The sequence below is a fragment of the Cylas formicarius genome, unplaced genomic scaffold (assembly GCF_029955315.1).
Source record: "Cylas formicarius isolate icCylForm1 unplaced genomic scaffold, icCylForm1.1 PGA_scaffold_7__23_contigs__length_41026272, whole genome shotgun sequence".
Lineage (NCBI taxonomy): Eukaryota > Metazoa > Arthropoda > Insecta > Coleoptera > Brentidae > Cylas > Cylas formicarius.
Genome location: NW_026844352.1, coordinates 8133036 through 8154914, shown reverse-complemented (window position 1 = coordinate 8154914; position 21879 = coordinate 8133036). Strand labels below are relative to the sequence as shown.

The window sequence follows — 21879 nt, the reverse complement described above, 5'->3', positions numbered from 1 at the left end:
TCCACGCATTGAATTTCGACGTTTGTCAAAACGTCGCTCCGCTCGTCTCAAATAAACTCGTGAGTCAAATGCCATTTACCGCACTTGTCGCACCAAACCATACATATATACATCCAGTAGGATAAACATTAACATATTCAAGCAAACTATAAATAAATAAAGGCTTGTTTACAGAATTAATGACTTTTGCAAATAAAGCGGAAAATTAATCCACGGTACCTATGTGATATTGCAGAGATACTTTATGGAGCTTGAAAATAATGTATTACCCAACCACCTTGAAACTACCGGCAATATATAAAACCACCCCAATTATGAAATACCAAAAAGTTCGTTATATTTATTTCGGAATCTCAAAAAAAGCTGACGTTGTCCCAGACATTGAATTAGACCATTGAAGAGCCACTTAGGAGAGCTTCAAAATGATGTACTACTCAACCACCTTGAAGCGATCGGGAAGATATAAAACTACCCCCAATTATGAAATAACCAAATATGCGTTTTATTTATTTCGGAATCTCAAAAAAACCTGATTTTGTGCCAGATATTGAATTATACCGTTGAAGAGCCACTTACGAGAGCTTTGAAACGATGTATTACTCAACCACCTTGAACCGGTCGGGAAGATATAAAACTACCCCCAATAATGAAATAACCAAATATGCGTTTTATTTATTTCGGAAGACATCAAGCATGAATGCTAGCGATATTCCGGAGATTTTCTAAATTGTATTTGTAGTTTTTATATTTATTGGGCAGTTAATTAAAAGTTTTCTGGGACGACATTTTCGCACAAATCTGAGCTTTTGGGATTAATAGCAATTGCATATTATGTTTCATTACTAAATATTTCCAGTATAGGGAACGCTAATATTCTACAGGGGACTAAATTCTGTACTTGATGACTTTTAGAGAAACAGGATGTCCCCTTTAATGAAAAAACAATGTGAATCGTTTCCGGATTAGGAGCAATAGTTAACATGCTGGTTGTACAATTTTTTTCAAATAATTCAGAAACAAAAAGAGACAGGCATATACACCTTTTGAAAATTAACTTAAAATTAACCATAGCAATAAAACATGATTAAATATACAGGGTGTGCAACTTAACATTTTAAATGTGACAACCATCTGAAAACGAATGGTAGGGCATCTCATAGTCAGGGTCGGTAGTTTCATAACTTTCCGACCGCTTCAAGGTGGTTGAGTAGTACATCGTTTTGAAGCTCTCCTAAGTGGCTCTTCAATGGTCAAATTCGATATCTGGGACAACGTCAGCTTTTTTTGAGATTCCGAAATAAATAAAACGAACATTTGGTTATTTTATTATTGGGGGTAGTTTTATACCTCACCGACCGTTTCAGGGTGGTTGAATACTACATCATTTTGAAGCTCTCTTAAGTGACTCTTCAATGCTCTAATTCAATATCTGGGACAACGTCAGCTTTTTTTAAGATTCCAAAATAAATAAAACGAACATTTGGTTATTTCATTATTGGGGGCAGTTTTACATCCTAACGACCGCTTCAAAGTGGTTGAGTGATTTGGAAGCTCTCTTAAGTGGCTCTTTAATGGTATAATTCAATATCTGGGACGTCAGATTTTTTTGAGATTGCGAAATAAATATTATTTGGGGTGATGCGAGCAGAAAAGGAGTTATTTTCTGTATAGCAACATTGAACATGGTTTTTGGGAGTTCCCTTACAATATTTCTTGCTTAATTTCTCGGAGTTTCCACAGGAATACGTTTTTTAAATTAAGGTAAATAACGAACTGGTCCACTGTAATATTCGTAAATCCGAATCCAAATCCAAATCTAACTTTAGTCACATTACTTTTACCATTTTCGTCTGCGATTATTTCCGTTTTTGTTTTACCTAAAACTCCACCATTACTCACCAGCCACGATATAAGTTAATAATTTAATTGGGCCGGTTTGAGTAAAAAGCTTTTTCTGTCCTGTGTGCCCGTAAAGCGCGTTTTATTCGTTACCGAATATTCTGCAAAACGAACGAGTGTCGCGGCAAAGCGACACTTTCAAAGACCATCGGCAGAGCACTGTTTAAAAATTTAGAACTGCGTTTATTAAAAAAAAAACTTCTCGCACTGGGGGGTAATATACGCGAAATTGCGCGCCATTACCGGCGGAACAAACGCTTCGAGGTCAATCCGTTTGATAAATTCGATTCCATTAAAACAGAATTTATTATACACACACAAGTCGGAAAGCTCGCTAATGCGTGGCTTGATAGATAAATTTAATTTCTAGATAAGCTTTTCGACAATATAAAACGTCATTAACTTAGACTGCGCCGTAAATTTCGCCCCGAACGAATAAATTTCAATTCAAAATGCACGTTGCATGCGCAAATGCAGTTTGTTAAGGTGGTTTCTGATTAAATTACGTTTATACGTGTATTAATATTAATATTTGTTGGGCTTGGCCCCTACCCCGTAAGGCAAGATTAAATCGCGCTTTTTCTAACTGTGAAAAAATTGTTTTATTTGCTGTACGGGATGATATAGATCGGTCGAGCACGTCGTAAATTACCGAAATCACGCGGAGTATCGCGGTTAAGGATGGAAAGTTACGTCTCGTATGATGTTAAATCATATTTAGTGCTTAATTTTATTAAAAAGCGCGTGTATAGGATGTGGCCGAATTCGGAACAAGTCTTTGGCACGCAATAAAAACAAATTGATACTATTTCCCGTTCGTTTTAACGTCGTTTAAATGTTGGGGGCGCGTGTTGCCCGTAATCTAGATGTAAAAGGAAGGAAGAATATTAAATCACCACTAGCCATGACTAAGCGTCACAATATTTTGGTTGATGTTAAATGGTGTGGGAAATACCCGACTCAAGGCAATCGTTATACGTACCTAACAACTCGTTTAAAGATTTCAGAAACTTATGGGGATTCAGAGAGATTGTCGAACTTCCCAAGGCTACGAGGCTTGTATACAAGACCACAACGCTCACCCGTGACAGAGTCGGGTGCAGTCAAACGTGAGGCTGTTTCGCAAGGACACCAACATTGATGCGCTCTATTAGGGGTTGACAGATTTTAGGCATTTCCAAAACATCATCTAGTACAGGGAAAACCGTCGCAAAACACTGCTATTTTTAAATACAACAAAACACTGTGAAGTGTTGAATAATGTTTGTAGAACACATATCGTTTGCTTGAAGGTGGTTAGAGATTATCCAATTTCCATTATGTTTACGAAATATTGCAGGCAGGCAGACGGTATCACTACCCGTCATCAAGTGCAAACTAATTTTCATTCTAAAGTACTAGACAGCTTTCACCAGTGACGGAGTCAGTCGGGTACAGTCAACCGTGATGTTATAGGACAACATCGGTGCGCTCCATTAAGGGTTGTAAGGTTTTAGGTATTTTCACGCTTGGATTGGTAATGACTTTGAATATAGTTGTCTTAAACTTGCGGGTTTTCCAATCCGCTTCCTTGTGAACAACCCGAGCCATTTGATGTTGAGTTTGGTCCATACATGTCCCGCGACCTGATCTTTGTATATTTGCTTTTTCTCTAATTCTAACGTTTAAAGGTCTTTTTATTTCTCCGATAAGCAATCTCCACATTCACAGGGTGTTTGGTTTTGCTTTGTTCTTGTAAGTACTCTTCTTAATGTAATGGTCTTAACTTTGATTGTTTCGCTATTCGCCTGATCTTTTCTGAGATTCCCTTCACACATGGGATCGTGAAGAGAGATAAGAGTATCTATCGCACATCAGTCTACTGTTGCTTTCCGTTTAAAATTTGATTTTATTCTTAACACTGCTTAATTCTACTTTCAGCGATGCTTTGTCACTGCATATTGTGATAGCTCTTTTGCAGAGTGTGTGGATGATGCTTAGTTTGGTTGGTTCAAAATGGTTATACCCAATATTTATATGTTGTCCGGTACGTGCAGATTTCCTATAAACAGAGGTGCTGAAAAAGTCACTATTTCTAGTTACTAGGGCATCTAGACGCGAAAGGCAGTCGTTCTTCTCTTTTTTAGTGGTATATTTAATGAACGGTCGCAAAGAATTAAGATGATTTTTATTTGTATTTGAAGTAAAGTTGCAGTACTTTTGTTTCCATACACGAATCAATTAAATCAAAATTTTTAAATGCAATATTATGTATAATTAAAAACTTCTGTCTTAGCGATTCGAAAAAAACAGATTATAGCAATTTCAAAAACAATGCGAATTACTTCAAAATTTGGAGTTTAACTGATTGGTAGATAGATTGCGTTCTCAATAACACATATTCTGGATCTTCATTAGACAATCTCATACACCACTGCAACACAGCATAACATGGTGTTCTGTGTCTGCGGTTAAGATTAGTTTGCACTTGAGAACGGTCAGAGATGCACCTGAAGAAAGGCATAGGTTTCATTTTAATTCCTTTTCGTAGCATTGGGTAGTCAAACGATAACGATTGTCTTTGAGCAAAATATTCTTGCTATACTTCGGCATTGATCATTTTTTCTTTGTTTCCAATTTTCTTGTCATATTTTTTGCTTCTCTTTTTAATTCTGTGCTTCTTTATTTCATTTTGCAATTTTATATTTTTTATTATATTTATTATTATTATAATTATTCCACAAGAAATCCGGTTTTCGTTCAAAAATTTGTTAACTACCATAATTCCAGTAAAAGCTGACTCTTTCTGCATTTCATTTTTTAAATTTTTTAGAATCTAATCTAATCTAGTTGTGAACCCAGCCATTTTGGCATACTGTCACACCTTAATTTTTAAAATGATCTGAATTTTGCAATCCACTTTGGAGATCCCTAAGGAATTGAAGGAACTGATTTTTTCAATTTTCTAGGCAAGAAGAAGCGATTTATATATCGCATAACTATGTCACCAACTTCGCCATCCGCAATCAAATGAACATAACTTTATTTTGTTAGTAAGGTTATGTTTCCATTTTTTTTTCTACGCCTCACAAACAATACGACGATTTGAACTTGATATTCAGATCAAAATAAAATACGTACTTCGGCTCTGTTTCCTCATGCACCATCCGAGTTCATTCGTCTTAATGACGAGCGTGAATGGAGAAAGCGTCGTAAAAGAGTCAGGAACAACATATACTAATTATTTATATGCAAATCGGTACCAAAAATGGGGCAAATTTTCAGGCTTAACCAATGGAAATCCAACTTCTGTAGGATCCGAAGTCACTGCCTGAGTCAGTTTTATGTATAAATTTTAATTCTAACATATACGCTTAGAGTCGTTTTTGTCCGCGATATTCAGTTTTCTTTATAACCTAGACTAGACACAGTTTTTCCTCCAGAAAGACCAAAAGCAAAACTGCCACATATGTTACTTTGCAGCAGGCTAGATTCGTTTGACTCCGGAAAAACTAGTGTTTGGTTTATTTTAGTTTTTTTGTTTGTTAGTTTTTTTGTTTGTTTAGTTTGTTTGTTTTAGTTTTGTTTATTAGTATTCAAAGTTGACACGTTGAGCAGAATTTGATTATGTTTTGGTTAGCAAAACTGCCACATATGTTACTTTGCAGCAGGCTAGATTCGTTTGACTCCGGAAAAACTAGTGTTTGGTTTGTTTTAGTTTTTTTTGTTTGTTTAGTTTGTTTGTTTTAGTTTTGTTTATTAGTATTCAAAGTTGACACGTTGAGCAGAATTTGATTATGTTTTGGTTAGCAAAACTGCCACATATGTTACTTTGCAGCAGGCTAGATTCGTTTGACTCCGGAAAAACTAGTGTTTGGTTTGTTTTAGTTTTTTTTGTTTGTTAGTTTTTTTTTGTTTGTTTAGTTTGTTTGTTTTAGTTTTGTTTATTAGTATTCAAAGTTGACACGTTGAGCAGAATTTGATTATGTTTTTTGGCATCTCTCTCAGAAGTATGGACGAAAACAAAACAGTCCTGATTCAATCCTTTTGACAAAATCAAAATCAGACAAAATCGCCAAAAATTGCAATGGGTGACCTCCACCTATGTGAACCAAGGGCTTTAAGCGCTAATTAGACATACAAATTTTGCTGAATTTATCCAACTTGTGTTCGATGACAATCGGTCAATAATCGCAGGAAGAATTCGAAAAAGTTAATATCCCGATGAGTGTATTAATAAATGACGGTCTGTCCAATTAGAGAGCCTTCATATCGTAGGCAGTAAATTTAGCAGGAATCTTCACTCGCGGCCTATAAAACTGATAAAGCAAATAACGGTCGCTTCCCTCATTGTCAGCCGGCTGCATGTTGGTAAATTTATGGCATTCTTCGAAGGAACGGCACGCCATCACCTCCGACAAAGAGAAACGACGCCGGAACTTCTATTATTTTAACTGAGAAAATTCCGCGGACAGCCAGATGTCTGGGTTTCCACTTTGCGGCTGCGAAATAATGCGGCAAGAACACAAACCTGCGAGACGGTCCGGGGGAGTGAATGTGAGATTCCTAACTTGGCAAAAAATATGGAATAATTGGGAGTTCTTTCGACGGCCAAACAATTTCATCTCTTGGATGCCATAAATACTGCTTTATTACTTATCGTTAAATAAAGATACGAATTGCATCAAGTCATGGATAAGAAAATAAAATAATAATGTTTTTGATAATCGATGCACCGTTACTATTCACAAATCTTCTGGATTTCTTCTGCGTTGCTTGTTGATAAATCAAACTTGCTCGCATTCTACTCTGCACCTGTTTACATATTGTTTGAGAGGGCGGAACTAAAGGAACATTGGGGTGGATGACTGATTCCCATATACTTGAATGGAGAAGGCCTAAATTGCGGTTAAGATTGTGTGGTTGCTTATAGATTTCTATAGATTCTCGGATTTTTCTTTGAAGAATTGATTGCATTTGGATACATGGGATTCTGTAAACGCCTGGACAAACGGAACTTTGTCTTTGATCGACGGAAGATATTGATAGATTTTTAGACAAGTGGTAAATCTGCTTTTAACGTTTCTATATTTCTTTAAAACTTTTAGATATGTGAAAAGTGTTTTTTTGAACGTCGGGAACGACAACGGCACGTATGGGGTTGCCTTCGGACAAATTGCCTTTGGGGGTTGTAGTGAAATGTATTTCATAGAAAGCTTAATATCTCTTATGTGGAAATGATTAGAGAGAAGAGCAGATCTAAGGTGTTTTAATTCTGGATTCAGTTGAGATAGTTTAACGACTCTGTAAACTAGGGAGTTGATAACCGATGATATTTGGCCGGATAGTGATGTGACAATGGCTTTAGATATCGGTCTGGGTGTGTAAGTTTTCAGAACGAGCCAAAGTTAGGTCTCATGTTTTGGTTAGTGTTGGTTAGTTTTGGTTAGTTAGTGTTTTATTAGCAAGAACATCTAATAATGCGTTATTATTGGTTTCTAATTCTTATGACTAAATTTTACCATATTCGGGAATTTCTTATGGTCTCCGATAGACAAAATAATAACATAATTATAATGCAAAGAGAAAGCTATAATAAATATTTGATTAGAATTTTATACATTATTTAATAATCACCATTGTTTTTAGACTACTCCAACGAATCACTCTGGAATTGAGTGAACTAAATTCATTATGATACTTGGATTAAGAATTTTCCATCACTCTAGTGAATAACTTCTAGAAAAATCTGTTAATCTGCTATTGTAACACTTTTTACAAAACTTTTGGATTCCGCCCGCGTCGGTTTTTGCTGAGTCGTACTTGCTAACGTTTCGGCAATCATCCTGTTAGCTTCTTCAGAACTTGACTGAAACTGGCTCGTATTTTACCCTGTACCTGCTTATATGTATTGCAAAGCCTGAAAGCCTGAACGCATTGCCCTAAAATCTCTAAAATCTAATCCCGTTATCGCCGTCCCAAAATCAGATAAAAGAAATGGTCATGAACATAAATGAATATCACGAAAAGATTCAAGTTATTCTTACAGACGGATCATATCGTCAACTTAAAAAAGATCCTACGTCATTTAAGGAAGGCAACCTTAAATTTACTATTAAGGCTTCTTCTCTATCAGACTCCGTGAAAAAATCTGTCACCCCTCATGACTCTAAAATTCTTCGTCTCTACGGACTCCCAAGGATTCACAAATCAGGATTGCCCCTTCGACCTATTGTTGGCACCACTGATTCTCCAACATATTCTCTAGTAAAATATCTAGGCTCCCTATTAAAACTCTTTACAGGGAAAACGGATTGGTACTTAATTCCTTTCACTTCATTGAACAATTAAAAAGCATTACATTAGATACATAAGATATTCTGGTAAGTTTACTAAAGTTCCTATTCCTAAAATTCTCAACATCATTTTAGACATATTAAAATCCGAGAATCTGGAACCAAACCTTCTCACCTTAATTGAAAAATGCTTGTCTGTAACATATTTTTCTGATAACGGTGAAATTTTTGAACAAACGTAGGTCTTCACTATCACCAGTCATCGCAAATATATTTATGGAAGCCTTTGAGAAGAAAGCTCTAGGCGCTTTCCATCTAAAACCAAAATTATGGAAACTCTACGTCGATGATACTTTCTTTATTTGCCATCATGATCAAGAATCCCTAGTGGATTTTCATTTCTCCCATTCTTAGATATTCTTACAGACTGATACTTTAATCCATCCGGCCCAAAAATCATCGGTTATCAACTCTCTTGTTTACAGACCGGTAAAACTATCCCAGCCAGATTCACTGAACCCAGAATTAAAACACCTTACCTCTGCTCTTCTCTCTAATAATTTCCACATTGAAGATATTAGGCGTTCTATCACAAAGTACACTTCACCAAAACCCTTCAATAACAATGAGACCGAAAGCTGTTCTTCCTTACATTCAAAACATCACTGACCACATATCGAAAGTTCTAAAGAAATATAACGTCGAAACGAGATTTACCACTTGACCAAAAATCTCTCAACATCTTCCATCATCAAAGACAAAATTATATTTGAGATGCTAGGAGTTTAGAGCATTCCATGCATATGCGGCAAAGAATATATTGAAGAGGCCGGACGAAAAATATCAACTACACTCAAAGAACAGGAAAGAGCCTTAAGACTAAGACAAATAAACTCATCAGCAGTCCGAATATAATCAAGAAATTGCATGTAATCAATTCTTCTCTGAACGAAAAATTCTAATAATCCTAACCGCGACTCGGGTATTTACCTGTCACCAATATGGGAATCAGTCATCCGAGACGACGTAAAACAGAGTAAAATGCGGAGAAGCCAACAGGATAATTGGCGAAACGTTAGGAATTTCAACTCAGCAAAAACCGAAGCAGAAGTTTTGTAAAAAGATGAGACACACTTTCAATGAATAACCCATTTTCTATTAATAAAACTATACAGGGTGGGTGAAACTTAACATTGCTAGAGTGAATTTCCCTTTATCCTATCTATGAAAACGTTCACTATTAATAAATCTATTGATTTTCTATTTTTACATGGACGGTAATATTTTATCTTATTGAATCTAACATTACATAAAATCTTAGTCTCCTATCTTTTATTGTCGTTCGAGAGTCCGGTTACAACCATTTTTAAGTTATGGATATTTAACATTGTCTTGAAGTCTTCAATTCATATTTTCCTCTGCGTTATTTTTACACAGTTTGTATTTGAAAAAAAAACTAATTAAGCTGTTTTGTACCCAACATGAAAATTAAATTTAAAATAAATTACTATTCACTTAGAAAAAATAATTTTAATTATGGTAATGAAATATAAATGCTACTAATTACCAAATAGTAATAAACAACCATACAAAAGCAAAAATAAACTAAAAAACGATTTAAAAGAGATCGGTTCATTCCCTAACTTACTACCATTTAGTTTAACTGACACAATTTGATAAATAGAGAAAGTATAGAGAATAAAAAAAAATTGTACTTATTTTCAGAAACACTTTATAGGCCAAACTCTTATTACTAATATGCATAGGACTGAAACGATTAAGTCGGCCGATTTAAAACGGATTAATAAAACGTTATCTAGATTATGTTTAGAGCATCCTGAAACCGAGCGTTGCAACGCAAAACTAAATTAATTTTTTAATTTAGCCCTTCCCCGGTACTCGCCTTCATACGTTCCCTCTTCACCTGTAAATTAGCCAGACTCCCGGTTTATTTATCCAAGCCGGATTTCAACCCCTCATGAATATTCACTTAGGTTTAAATGATTAATCGTCATTATGCCGGACGCGTTATTAATGTTTTATAATGACATCTGTTTGTTTATGAGGCGAAAATGTTTGCTTAGGGGAGGAATTAACAACTATTAGTACCCAGAGATCCCGTTTTATAAATGGATCTCTAATTAATCGCTGAAAAATTCCTTTTAATATGAACAAGATCCATTAAAAAAAATAATAAAAAAAATATTAATAATAAAAAATCACCTTTTACACACTGTTTAGATAGGAAAGTACACATTTCTCAGACAAGTCCTTTCAAAGAATCTCTTTGTTGGTTTTTATTGTTATATAAAAAAATTATATGTAAAGGTGTCCATGGCAGTAAAAGCTCTTCCGCCCTGATATATTTTTTTATTACTGAATTTTTACATATTATTTCAAATTTCTTTGTATGACTGTTCTGTTCCGGGATTAATTAAATTAATTTTGTTTAATTAATTAAGTTATTTAATTAGTTAAGGCCCTAAGGCGATACTGAGAATTCTATAAAAACATTACCGAGAGGAAATAATTGTTAATCGACTAAATTTGTTGTTCGGGAATAGGTAGGCTTCAAAAGAATTTGGGTTTGTATATTTCCGCTGCAGAATTCACATTCGCATCGTGCCACACTGAATTTTATGTACATTTTCCTAAAATTGTTTAATAAATTATTTACATATAGGTATTAGCAATTTTGCTGCGTAAAACCGATGTTTTTGTTTACCGAAACCGTATTTGCATCGTTCTAATTTGACTAATTCATTTTAATATTTATAACTACACAGAATTTGATGTTCATCGTTTTAATAAATTACAATTTATATGGGAAATATAAATTTTATATATTCGTAAACCATAGGTCAATAAATATACCGACAATAATGCAGTTTATAGATGAATTTATGATGACAAATATTTTGATTTCTTATTAATGCAATAAACATTGGCGTATCCAATATTTTTTCCAAGAGGCTTGTTTGCAACAATACACGAAGTTTTATAAATTAGTTATTTTGGTATAGCCTTCATTTTGTTACTATCTAATTACCATTAACCTCATAGAAGAGAAATTTTGTTATTGGAAACAGAATCTTCAGAATTATAATTTTGTACCTCACTGCATATAGCTTTTTCCTATCAAAATAAATAATTCATATACAAACGTTTTATGCTCATTTGCTCGTACCCCGATGATTTCGAACATTTTACTCAAAACACCACTTACCAAGGTGTCGTGACCATGGAAAATTTCAATTTTCCATTTCACCTGTTAAAAGGTGAATTATTTTCTGGAGATCATTGATATGGCGGAATATATTGCGCTTTTATATGGCAATTATTTTAATTGTGTTGTGTATTATCGGTACGAAATTGCTAACCGGCTGTCGTAGCATATAAGTAATTCTAGTTCAATAGTCACGGCACTACTCCCATTTTAAATAAACGATTTTGAATGTAGTTTGTAGGATTTTATAGCATTGTCGAAAGTTGCATTGACATAATGTAATTTATTATGTAGAACAAATGAAATTCGGGTGGAAGCATTAACCAGCAAAATTTCCGACACCTGGTTCCTACTACTTTTTTCCTTTTTTTCCACTGTAAATGGAATAGAAAATAAAAGTGGAGGTAAAATGTATAAAACTTGCTAGCCTATGCATAATAGATTGAGTCAAATAGCTCGCTAGACCAAGTTGATGTACCTCACAACAAAAGACACTTTTATTTCTACGACAAGGTTCACTTAACAAAGGATCCATAAGGAACTAAAAGAAAACATCAAGGTTCGTTTGAAGCAGAAAACATTTCTCTTTGTGCGCTTTTTAAAGGCATATGAGCATTGCTTCCAAAACGCCGACGCCGTAACGGGCTCATAAATTAAAAATAGCACTTTGAAGGGTTTTAAAAGTTATCGACCGATTCCACGTAACGGTTATTTGATATCATGAGTACTTGCAAGTTTCTGTTTCGTAATATTGCTGAAATTTTAAAAAAGAACGTAAATACTAGTCAAATCTTCTGGATTCCTCCTGCGTTCGTTGCTTGTGTTTCGCGAATTATCCTGTTGGCTTCTGAAACAGTTTCAGATAAGGTCTAAAGAAGCCAACAGGATGATGGGCGAAACTGGGCGAAGTTTGATTTATAAATTTGTAAATAGTATTGTCAATTCTGAGGATCATGTCAGTGAACATATTTGTGTTGTTTTTCGAAAATGTACCATGTGGTGCGGCAAGTACACTTCAAAAAGTTGACTTCACCAAAAGGTAATTAATGAAAGGACTGTGTAAATATCTTAAATCTTGCTTACTAAAATTATAGCAGTAGAATAGAAAATATTTTGCGTACTAATTTTTTAAATATGTAACGCTATAGGAATAATAATAAGTAATAAAGGTAAAACAAAGTTAAATATAATTTCTGATAATTTATATTTTCCCTATTTTTAAATTTTCGAAAATTCTTCTTTCTTAATTTTTTGTTCAAAACCACAGCCATATCTGCATTACAAAAGAGAGCTGTAAGATTTGTGATTATAACGTTATACAAAAGAAAATTCTTTTTTTTTTAAACACTTTGTTTCAGCAAGAATATTGTAAAACAACTAAAAAATCATATTAATTTTGTATCCGACGTAAGGTGGGAGCTGTTGGACGTGCCTTGATTTCCAAACTATTTTCACGGCTTTCACTTCAACATCAAACTTAGTCAATTGTACCAAGTATTCTTGATGTTTAGTTGGAATCGCAAAGAAAGTATTGTATCGTATAATAAGTACTCCTACTACTTATTTATTGATTTAAAGTTAAACTTGAATGTGAATAAATAAGCTATCAGATTTGATCATAGCTATCTAAAGAGAAAAATGACATGCTACACCGGACTAACAACAATATCGTCAAAAAAAAGGACAAAACAACAAAGGAAGTAAGGAAATTAATCCGGAGGCGGGTGGTCTGACTATATACATCTGTGGTTTAACTCACTACTCGAAAAGTGTTAAAGATTAAGGGGATACGTCCAGTTTTTGCCCTGACACCCATTTAATGAGGGGTGAGCAAAACCTGGAACAGATTACGAAGATTTTGGCGGCACCCGTTTTCCACTTAACGTACGCTCATCGAATAGTGGTAAATTCAACACTAGAAAGAAAGAAAAATTCGGACCTTACATTAACAACATTAAAACTAACAAAAAAAGGTCCAGCTAGAAACTAAACTAATTCAAAAAAGGGAAGGACCAAATATACGAATATAGCGGAGTTAACCCATTAATGCCCAATGGGTCTTTAATGACCCACCAAATTATTCTATTGTGTGTTGCAATGAAGAGATGGCGCTAAGAATTTGTCCTCTTTAATTAGCAAGCACGCACCCACCTATTTTCATTCCTGTGCAACACGTGGCCCGTATACTCTTGTTTGTAAGTGCTGAGATTTACGAGTGTAAGAAAAAGGCAAAACAATGTCTTCGAATTATTATTGGTAAGTAGGTTAAATTTTAATATGTTTTTTTATAATTATTTTTAAATGTTTGTTAGAGATTCTTGTAAATATTTGTTATAGTTTTAAATGCGTTTTTAGTAATATATAAAACTGACAAGCCAGTTTTTGTTTTGTTTTTTTTTTATTTTTTTTGTTGTTAACGACCTCTTGGGCACTTATGAGACCATTTTATAATTATGGTATTTTTTAGGAAAAAGCCACTTTCCGTTGCTGAACTGCTAGAAGAAGCTGAAAAGTTGGACGAGGATGAAATTCAAATATTGCCAGAAAATGATGGCGAAACTATCAACTGCGACTCAGGGGGTGAACGAGATAACGATCCAAACCATCTTAGTACGCGGCAACTCATGGCAGAAGGCGAGCTTGTGTATAGCAAAGAGAATAGGTGCACTTTATTAAATATGGAGGACAATATATAATAACAGCAAGAAGGTGGTAATGTTGACTGTCAATCGCAGTCAGTTACTAAAAGCATGCAACCTCCTAAAAAAAGAGTAAACCAGAAATAAAATTTCAATGGGAAAAGGGTGATTTGAATAAGGTAAATGTCTCTTGACATTATCTAAAGATAGTCATCCTGTCGAATTTTTTCAACTTTTTATGAGTCCGTCACTTATCGAAGAACTCGTGAAATATACGGTAATGTATGCCACTCAAAAAAATGTTCCCAGATTTGAGCTTTCAAGCAATGAATCATATGTATTTATTGGAATTCTTGTAGTTAGCGGTTACGTTCCTCTACCTCGCCGAAGAATGTTTTGGGAAGAAGCAGAAGATGTGCATTCACTGGTAGCTCAGTCAATGAGACGCAATCGGTTTCAGGAAATATGTAGATTCTTTCATGCTGCTGATAACAACGTCTTACCTCAAGGGGACAAAATGGCTAAGTTGTGCCCAATTATTGAAACTTTGAGCAAAAAATTTATACAATATGCACACTTGCAGTCCTTACTATGGAAAACATGGCTGCAAGCAATATATACGCAGCAAGCCGATTCGATTCGGACACAAAGCTTGGGTTATGAGTACCAAACCAGGTTATTGCTTACAGTTCGAAATTTGGGGAATCTGTTGTACTAAACTTTGCTGAGGTTCTGCAAAGAGAATATTCTGGTTTGCGCTTTTCACAATACTTTGACAATTTTTTTACCTCTGCTAAACTGATATACAAACTTACTCGGATAAATTTTGGGGCAACAGGGACAGTGAAAGAAAATAGAACGATGAAATGTGAATTAAATGACTCAAAGTTAATGAAAAACGAAAAAAGGGGAATTATGGACAGTGCGGTGGATAAGGACAAAGGTATCGTAGGAATAAAATGGAAGGACAACAGTGTTGTGTTTTGTCAAATGAGTACAGCGTTGAGCCTTTACAAAAATGTAAAAGGTTTTCGGTTCAAGAAAAAATGAAAGTTGATGCTCCCCAACTCCATGCAATAAAAATGTATAACACGTTCATGGGAGGTGTGGATCAAATGGATAATAATATATCCAATTACCGAATTGCCATGAGGTTCAAAAAGTGGTATACCCCCATACTGTATTGGATGATTGATTTGTGCCTTGCTAATGCTAGGCAACTAGCCCGCGCATACAGTTATGAACAAGATAATCTTTATTTTCGAAGAGAAATTTCCCAGTATCTTTTAAAGAAATACGGAGTAAAGCCGAAAATGCCTGGGCCAAAAAATCTTCTATATATTGTACCACTTCGGAAGGACGCCACTTGATAGTTTGTCAACAGCCAAGAAGAAGGTGTTTATGTAAAAACAAAACCACAAAATCGTGTGAAACTTGTCAAATTCCACTTCACGACAAATGTTTTGATGAATTCCATAAAATGTAACCACTGTTTAAAATATCAAAAAATAAAATAAAAGATAATTAAGTCTTGTTTTTTATTCAAGGGGTCGTTAACGACCCATTATCAAAATCAAAACATTTTTTTATATCATATTTTTTAATTCAAAAGAATGAATTTAGTTGATAGTTCTGGGCATTAATGGGTTAATGTTAAATATTTTAGAAATTCCGAATTCCAAATCAACTTATTATCTACAGGCCGGAAGGCGAAGTAATTTGCAGTAAAAATTATAAATATTATTATAATCTTAGTAAACAATAGTTTTATTTTAAAATCGCCCGTAATGGAAGGGGAGTAAGGATTAGACTCCAGACCATATAACGACCCGGAGCTGTCGCTTTACCACGTGAGTTTCTTGTCCCAAGGATCCGAGCTTCTTCGAACATCTCCGGAATATTACCGCACGGGTTTTTGGAACAATCGGATGTTTTCGGAAATTTTAGCGCACGGCTTGCATTTTGGCGTTTGGCAATGCTGACGGTCACGTCAGTGAATGTTTTTGTGTTGTTTTGCAAACATATAGCAAAAAACTAACAGTGGTAGAAAAAGAATAGTATTCAACACATTTGGTAAACTTTTTAAATCACTCGTTTATTAAACACTCGTTCCGCTCGTGCCAAGTAAACTGGTGACTCAGATGCCGTCTATAAAATACTGTTTTCTATTTCCCACGCCTTGAATTGTGACGTTTGTCAATTCTGACGGTCATGTCAGTGAATATATTCGTGTTGATTTGCGAAAATGTACCAAAAAACTAACGGTCATAAATATAGACATAGAGTCACTGACTTCGCTGCGTTCCGCTCGGTCGTAGAAAAAGTGTAGTATGCAACTCCTTCGGTAAACTTTTTAAGTCACTCGATGTTTACCGCACTCGCTGCAACTGTATGTGGCTCAACTATTTGGTACCTATTAAAAATGTTCTTATTTGGGCTAAATCTAGCCTGTAAAAATGGTGGATTTATGCGTTGCATGCTAATCCGGCAACTATTTCTAAAGATAGTGCCCACAGAGCCGTACCGTCTTTTCAATTGACTTAAAATCAATTCTAACCTCTTCGAGGTCTAGAAATTATTAAAAAATGATTGCAGTGCTTCAAAAATCGTCTATAAAGTAATATAAGTGGTGTTTTTTTTTCGATGTATAGAACTTTAAGTTACAATAAAACAACGATGGATTATTCGATTGACATGAATTCTATTTATCCGAAAGATAATCTTGTGGCATTACATTTTAAATATGATTTTTGGAATATGACCGCCACGGCTGGCGCGGATGTAGTCCAATCTGGACGTCCAATTTTCGATGACTTTTTCCAACATTTGTGGCCGTATATCGGCAATAACACGGCGAATGTTGTCTTCCAAATGGTCACGCGTTTGTGGCTTATCCGCATAGACCAATGATTTTACATAGCCCCACAAAAAGTAGTCTAGCGGTGTTAAATCACAAGATCTTGGAGGCCAATTCATAGGTCCAAAACGTGAAATTAGGCGGTCACCAAACGTGTCTTTCAATAAATCGATTGTGGCACGAGCTCTGTGACATGTTGTGCCGTCTTGTTGAAACCACATCTCCGGGACATCATGGTTATTAAATTCAGGAATGAATCATCATAGCTCTATACCGATCACCATTAACTGTAACGTTCTGGCCATCATCGTTTTTGAAGAAGTACGGATCAATGATTCCACCAGCCCATAAAGCGCACCAACACGACATAACTTCAAGATTAGCTTCGCTCCAAATGCGGCAGTTTTGTTTGTTGACGTAGCCATTCAACCAGAAGTGCGCTTCATGGCTAAACAAAATTCGCTTATCAAAATCAGGAACAACGGCAATCTCGTTATGGGCCCATTCGATGAATCTACGCCTTACTTGATGATCGTTTGGCTTCAATTCTTGCACGAGTTGGATTTTGTGAGCACGTAAACCAAGATCCTTCCGCAAAATCTTCCATAAAGTGGATGGACACAGATCCAATTCCTGTGCTCGATGGCGGATGGACTCATTCGGATCTTCCTCAATGCTACGCTCGACAGCAGCAATAGCTTCTTTTGTACGCACCGTACGGCGTCTCTGGGGATGCGAGTTATCAGCAAAGAGTAAACGTGGTGCGAAAACGTTCCATGGTTAATCGAATTAACTGCTCCGATGGACGATTTTGTCGACGATAAAATGGACGTAGTGCGCGATACGTATTCCGCACAGAACCATTATTTGCAAGCGTTGTTCAGGCGTGAGTCTATTCATGATGAATTGCCAAACCAAACTGAGAATAAATTACTTGACAGCTGTTAAATCGGTCGCCACCTTGAACAGTAATGCCAACTTAAAGTTCTATACATCATAAATAATAACCCTATAGTACTGTACTTCAGAAAACTAACATTGGGGTTTAAGTAAAATTTCCACTGTATTTTAGATACCGTTCCCACTACAATGCATTACGGTCGATTGCTCTACATTATTTTATATCGCATAGCATAACTGCCGATCTCTGAAATGAAATCAAAAACATTGAATACTAATTAAGACTAAATTTTACCCCATCCCTCTCAGGGGAGCTCGAAGCGAATAACCAAAAATAAACAACTCGGGATTGTTCGAGGCATTTTCTTAGGCAGATCCGTGCTCGTGGGCAAAGGCGCCTTCACAATTACCGCGGACGCGATGCAGTAACACGAGCCTTTATTAAAATATTGTTTTCGTTTTGAAAGTTTCGCGACGCGCACGAGAGTTCTCTTGCAGCTCGGCAGCCGGGGGCGGAGGCGGCGACGGCGGCGTCGGTGGTTTATTATTAAACTTGGAAGCGGGCAACGTGTAACGCGATGCGGACTTACCTGTGTTGCGTATTTGCATTTGAGGCTGCCATGGGTGACCGGGCTGGGTACACAGACGCCCTCGGGCTCCCGCCGAGCACATACTCTGCAACAATATTTCTGTTAGTAACAAACCGAACGCTGTCGAGGAGCGTAAGTGATTCAGACGCCGTGACTAAAGTCTGTATTTATTCGGCACTAGAAACAACTGCGGCAAAATTTATATTGCACTGTTCAACTTTACCAAGACAAATTCTGCCTGAGACGTCCCAATATCTTCACCTGACTCTAGAAAATATTGTTTATATGAATACATAATTTAAAATTTGATTCCAAATGTGTTCACAAAAAATTAAATTTCGTCACGTTATTATAAAGTGGCAGTAAAACAACTTGACGGGGCTGCTCATTTTATTTATTCCTTATTATTCATTATTTTACTAGTTATTAAATATTTCTCTTCGCTGACATTTTCCTTTTATAGGATTATTTTATATACACAACGTCACCACTAAAGTCCGCATCATATGGTAACATTTTAACAATAATTTACGAAAGGTTTAAAACATTTGACTTTACCTGTCAAAATTGGCGTTTTTTATTAAAAATGTATTTTAATTTTTTTTTTTAATGAAAAATGGGTATTGGATAAAGATTTTTCTTTTTTCAGTTTCGTAAAATGTACCGATTAAAAATAATGGGTAAACTTATGCATTTCTGGATTTATTAAAAATATTTTTATAGAAATGGTTATTTTTTTAAATAAAAAAAAATGGAAAAAGATTTTTTTGGACAAACTTGATTTTTTTTCACGTTTTTAAAAAGGATGTTTTTTCACTTTTGTATAAACTGTGCCGATTTTCAAAAATAAAGTATAAACATTTTTCGATACATGTTAACTTAAAGAAGTACTTAGACGGACTAGACTGAATAGTTTAATTAAGTGTATTTCCTTAAATTCATCTTAAACACTCGATTTCAAAGAACATCTTCAAATGCACCTATAGAAATAGTTAAAACCAGACAAAACTCAGTGGACTTTATTACATTGTAAAGAATACAAAAAAAGGATAATTAATTCTCCAAAGAAACTTCCACAGGCTACTGTAATACTTTATACAAAACTCCTGGATTCCTCCTGCGTCGGTTTTTGCTGGGTCGAACTTGCTGACGTTTCGCCAATCATCCTGTTGGCTTCTTCAGAGCTTGACTGAAGCTGGCTCTTATTTTACTCTGTATATATTGTTTGAGGGGGGCGGAGCTAAATAAGGGGCATAAACACCGTCTCGGATGACTGTTACCGATATAGGTAACAGGTAGAGACCTGAGTCGCGGTTAAGATTGTTAAGTTGTTTATAGATTTCTCCCTCTTTACCAAAGTTCCTATTCCTGAAACTCTCAACATCATTGCAGATATATTAAAATCCGAGAATCTGGAACCAAACCACCTTAATCAAAAATGCTTGTCTGGAACATATTTTTCTTATAACGGTCAGATTTGTGTACTAACTTCGGGAACACCAGTCATCGCGAATTAAGAAGAAAGCTCTCGACACCTTTTATCTAAAATCATTATAGATTATAGAAACGCTACGTCGATGATACTTTTGTTATTTGGCTTTATGGTCAAGAAACCCTAGTAGATTTTCTTAGACATTTAAACTCTGTACACCCTATCATACGTTTTACCATTGAGTTGGAAACTAATAATAACCTTCCATTCACAGAATTAAAACACCTTACCTCTGCTCTTCTCTCTAATAATTTCCACAGTAAAGATATTAAACATTCGATCAAAAAATACAATTCATCACAACCTTCCAATAGCAATGAGATCTAAAGCAATCCTACACTTGCCACTGTGGTCCTTCCTTACATTGAAAATATCACTGACCACATATCAAATGTTCTAAAGAAGTATGACGTCAAAACCAGATTTACCACTAATCCAAAAATCGCTCAACATCTTCGGTCCATCAAAGATAAAATTCCATTTGAGATGCCAGGAGTTAACAGCATTCTATGCATATGCGGCAAAGAATACATTGGAGAAACTAGACGAAAAATATTAACTAGGCTCAAAGAACACGAAAGAGCCTTACGACTAAGACAAATAAACTCATCAGCTGTTGCCGAAAACAAGCACGAAACCGGACATAAAATTTTATTCGATAAAACTAAAATTCTTCTCAAACAATATATAAGCAGGTACAGAGTAAAATGCGAGTCAGTTTCAGTTATGCTCTGAAGAAGCCAACAAGATGATTGGTGAAACGTCAGCAAGTTCGACTCAGCAAAAACCGACGCAGAGGAATCCAGAAGTTTTGTAAAAAATGATAATTATTTAATTATTAACAGATGGTTTCATATGTTTGCAGCATATAATCAGCGCTTATGGAGGACGATCCGGACTCATTGTTGTGACATTAAAAAATCAAGTAGGAAATGTACATCGACATGCGAGTCCAGTTTGAAGGTTAGTTATGAAATAAATTATAAGCAACTTGATCCCACAAGAAAGAGAAGTAATAATACCGAACAATGTGTTAATAATGCTACTCAAAAACACATCGGAGTTAAATAGGAAAATTGATTATTTACATTGTAATAAATTTTAAGTATATTTTATATACACTTTGAATTTCTATATTTTTATTGGTAACTTCACACTCCAACTTGACTTTGTTTATAAGAATGTGTGTACAAAACATGGCCTAAACTAAATTTGTTATTTGTTTTCGTATCTCCCACTAGTTCATTGCTATCACTATTACACTAACTTCTATCTATCTATTTCCACACTATCAAACCTAACACTCCTTTTAAGCTTTTTTTTGCATTGCACTGAAAATGTTATGTTGAAATCACTTTCTCCTTTTGGTTCTATGTGAACTGCTTTACTACGATGGTGTATTTGATTTGCCTGATAAGACGACAGGTAATTAAAACCCTATTTCGGTGGATTCGGGTTCAGATTTAAACAGTAGATACTGTTTCTTGTTGGCTCTTGACTTTCGTGGCTAGCTTTTAATCAATCTTAATTTGCATTCTTAGTGACTGTTATTTGTTACCTGTTTCTTGTCTATATCTGACTATTTAATCAAAGCAAGCTTGCAGTCTTGTTTAGTTGTCAAGTGAAACAATCCTCACGAAATTGAATTTGAGTTGAATTGAGTAAATGGACTTTTCATATACCCTACCCAATTACCCAGACAATTTTAGTGAATTTTTATGATATCACACCAGCCCCTCCGATTCGAATATGATATACAACCATAAAAACATGTTTTTATAATTTCAACAATGGATTCGCGTTTCGCAATTTATTTTTTCAATCAAATAGTGTCGTACTTAGTCAGTTCAAATTTCTTATCTATAAGCGACATTATCACGGATCTTTAACGAGTTTCTAAATGGCATATCTACTAATATATACATTCATAAACGTACAGAACATATCCCGGTGCTTATGGAATTATGAAAGTCGGCTCTCTATGAAACTCGTTGCTCCCTA

At 35.2% G+C, this 21879-nt stretch overlaps 1 protein-coding gene across 2 annotated transcripts in view; it reads right to left on the bottom strand.

The window, feature by feature from the left end:
* The window catches only part of LOC132705524 (teneurin-a), a 737223-nt gene that overhangs the window by 287116 nt on the left and 428228 nt on the right, over positions 1-21879 (bottom strand). For both annotated transcript variants that reach the window (XM_060676144.1, XM_060676145.1), the window contains exon 7: positions 18387-18471. In XM_060676144.1, the coding sequence (XP_060532127.1) occupies positions 18387-18471 (85 nt within the window). The remainder of the gene's footprint in view (positions 1-18386; positions 18472-21879) is intronic.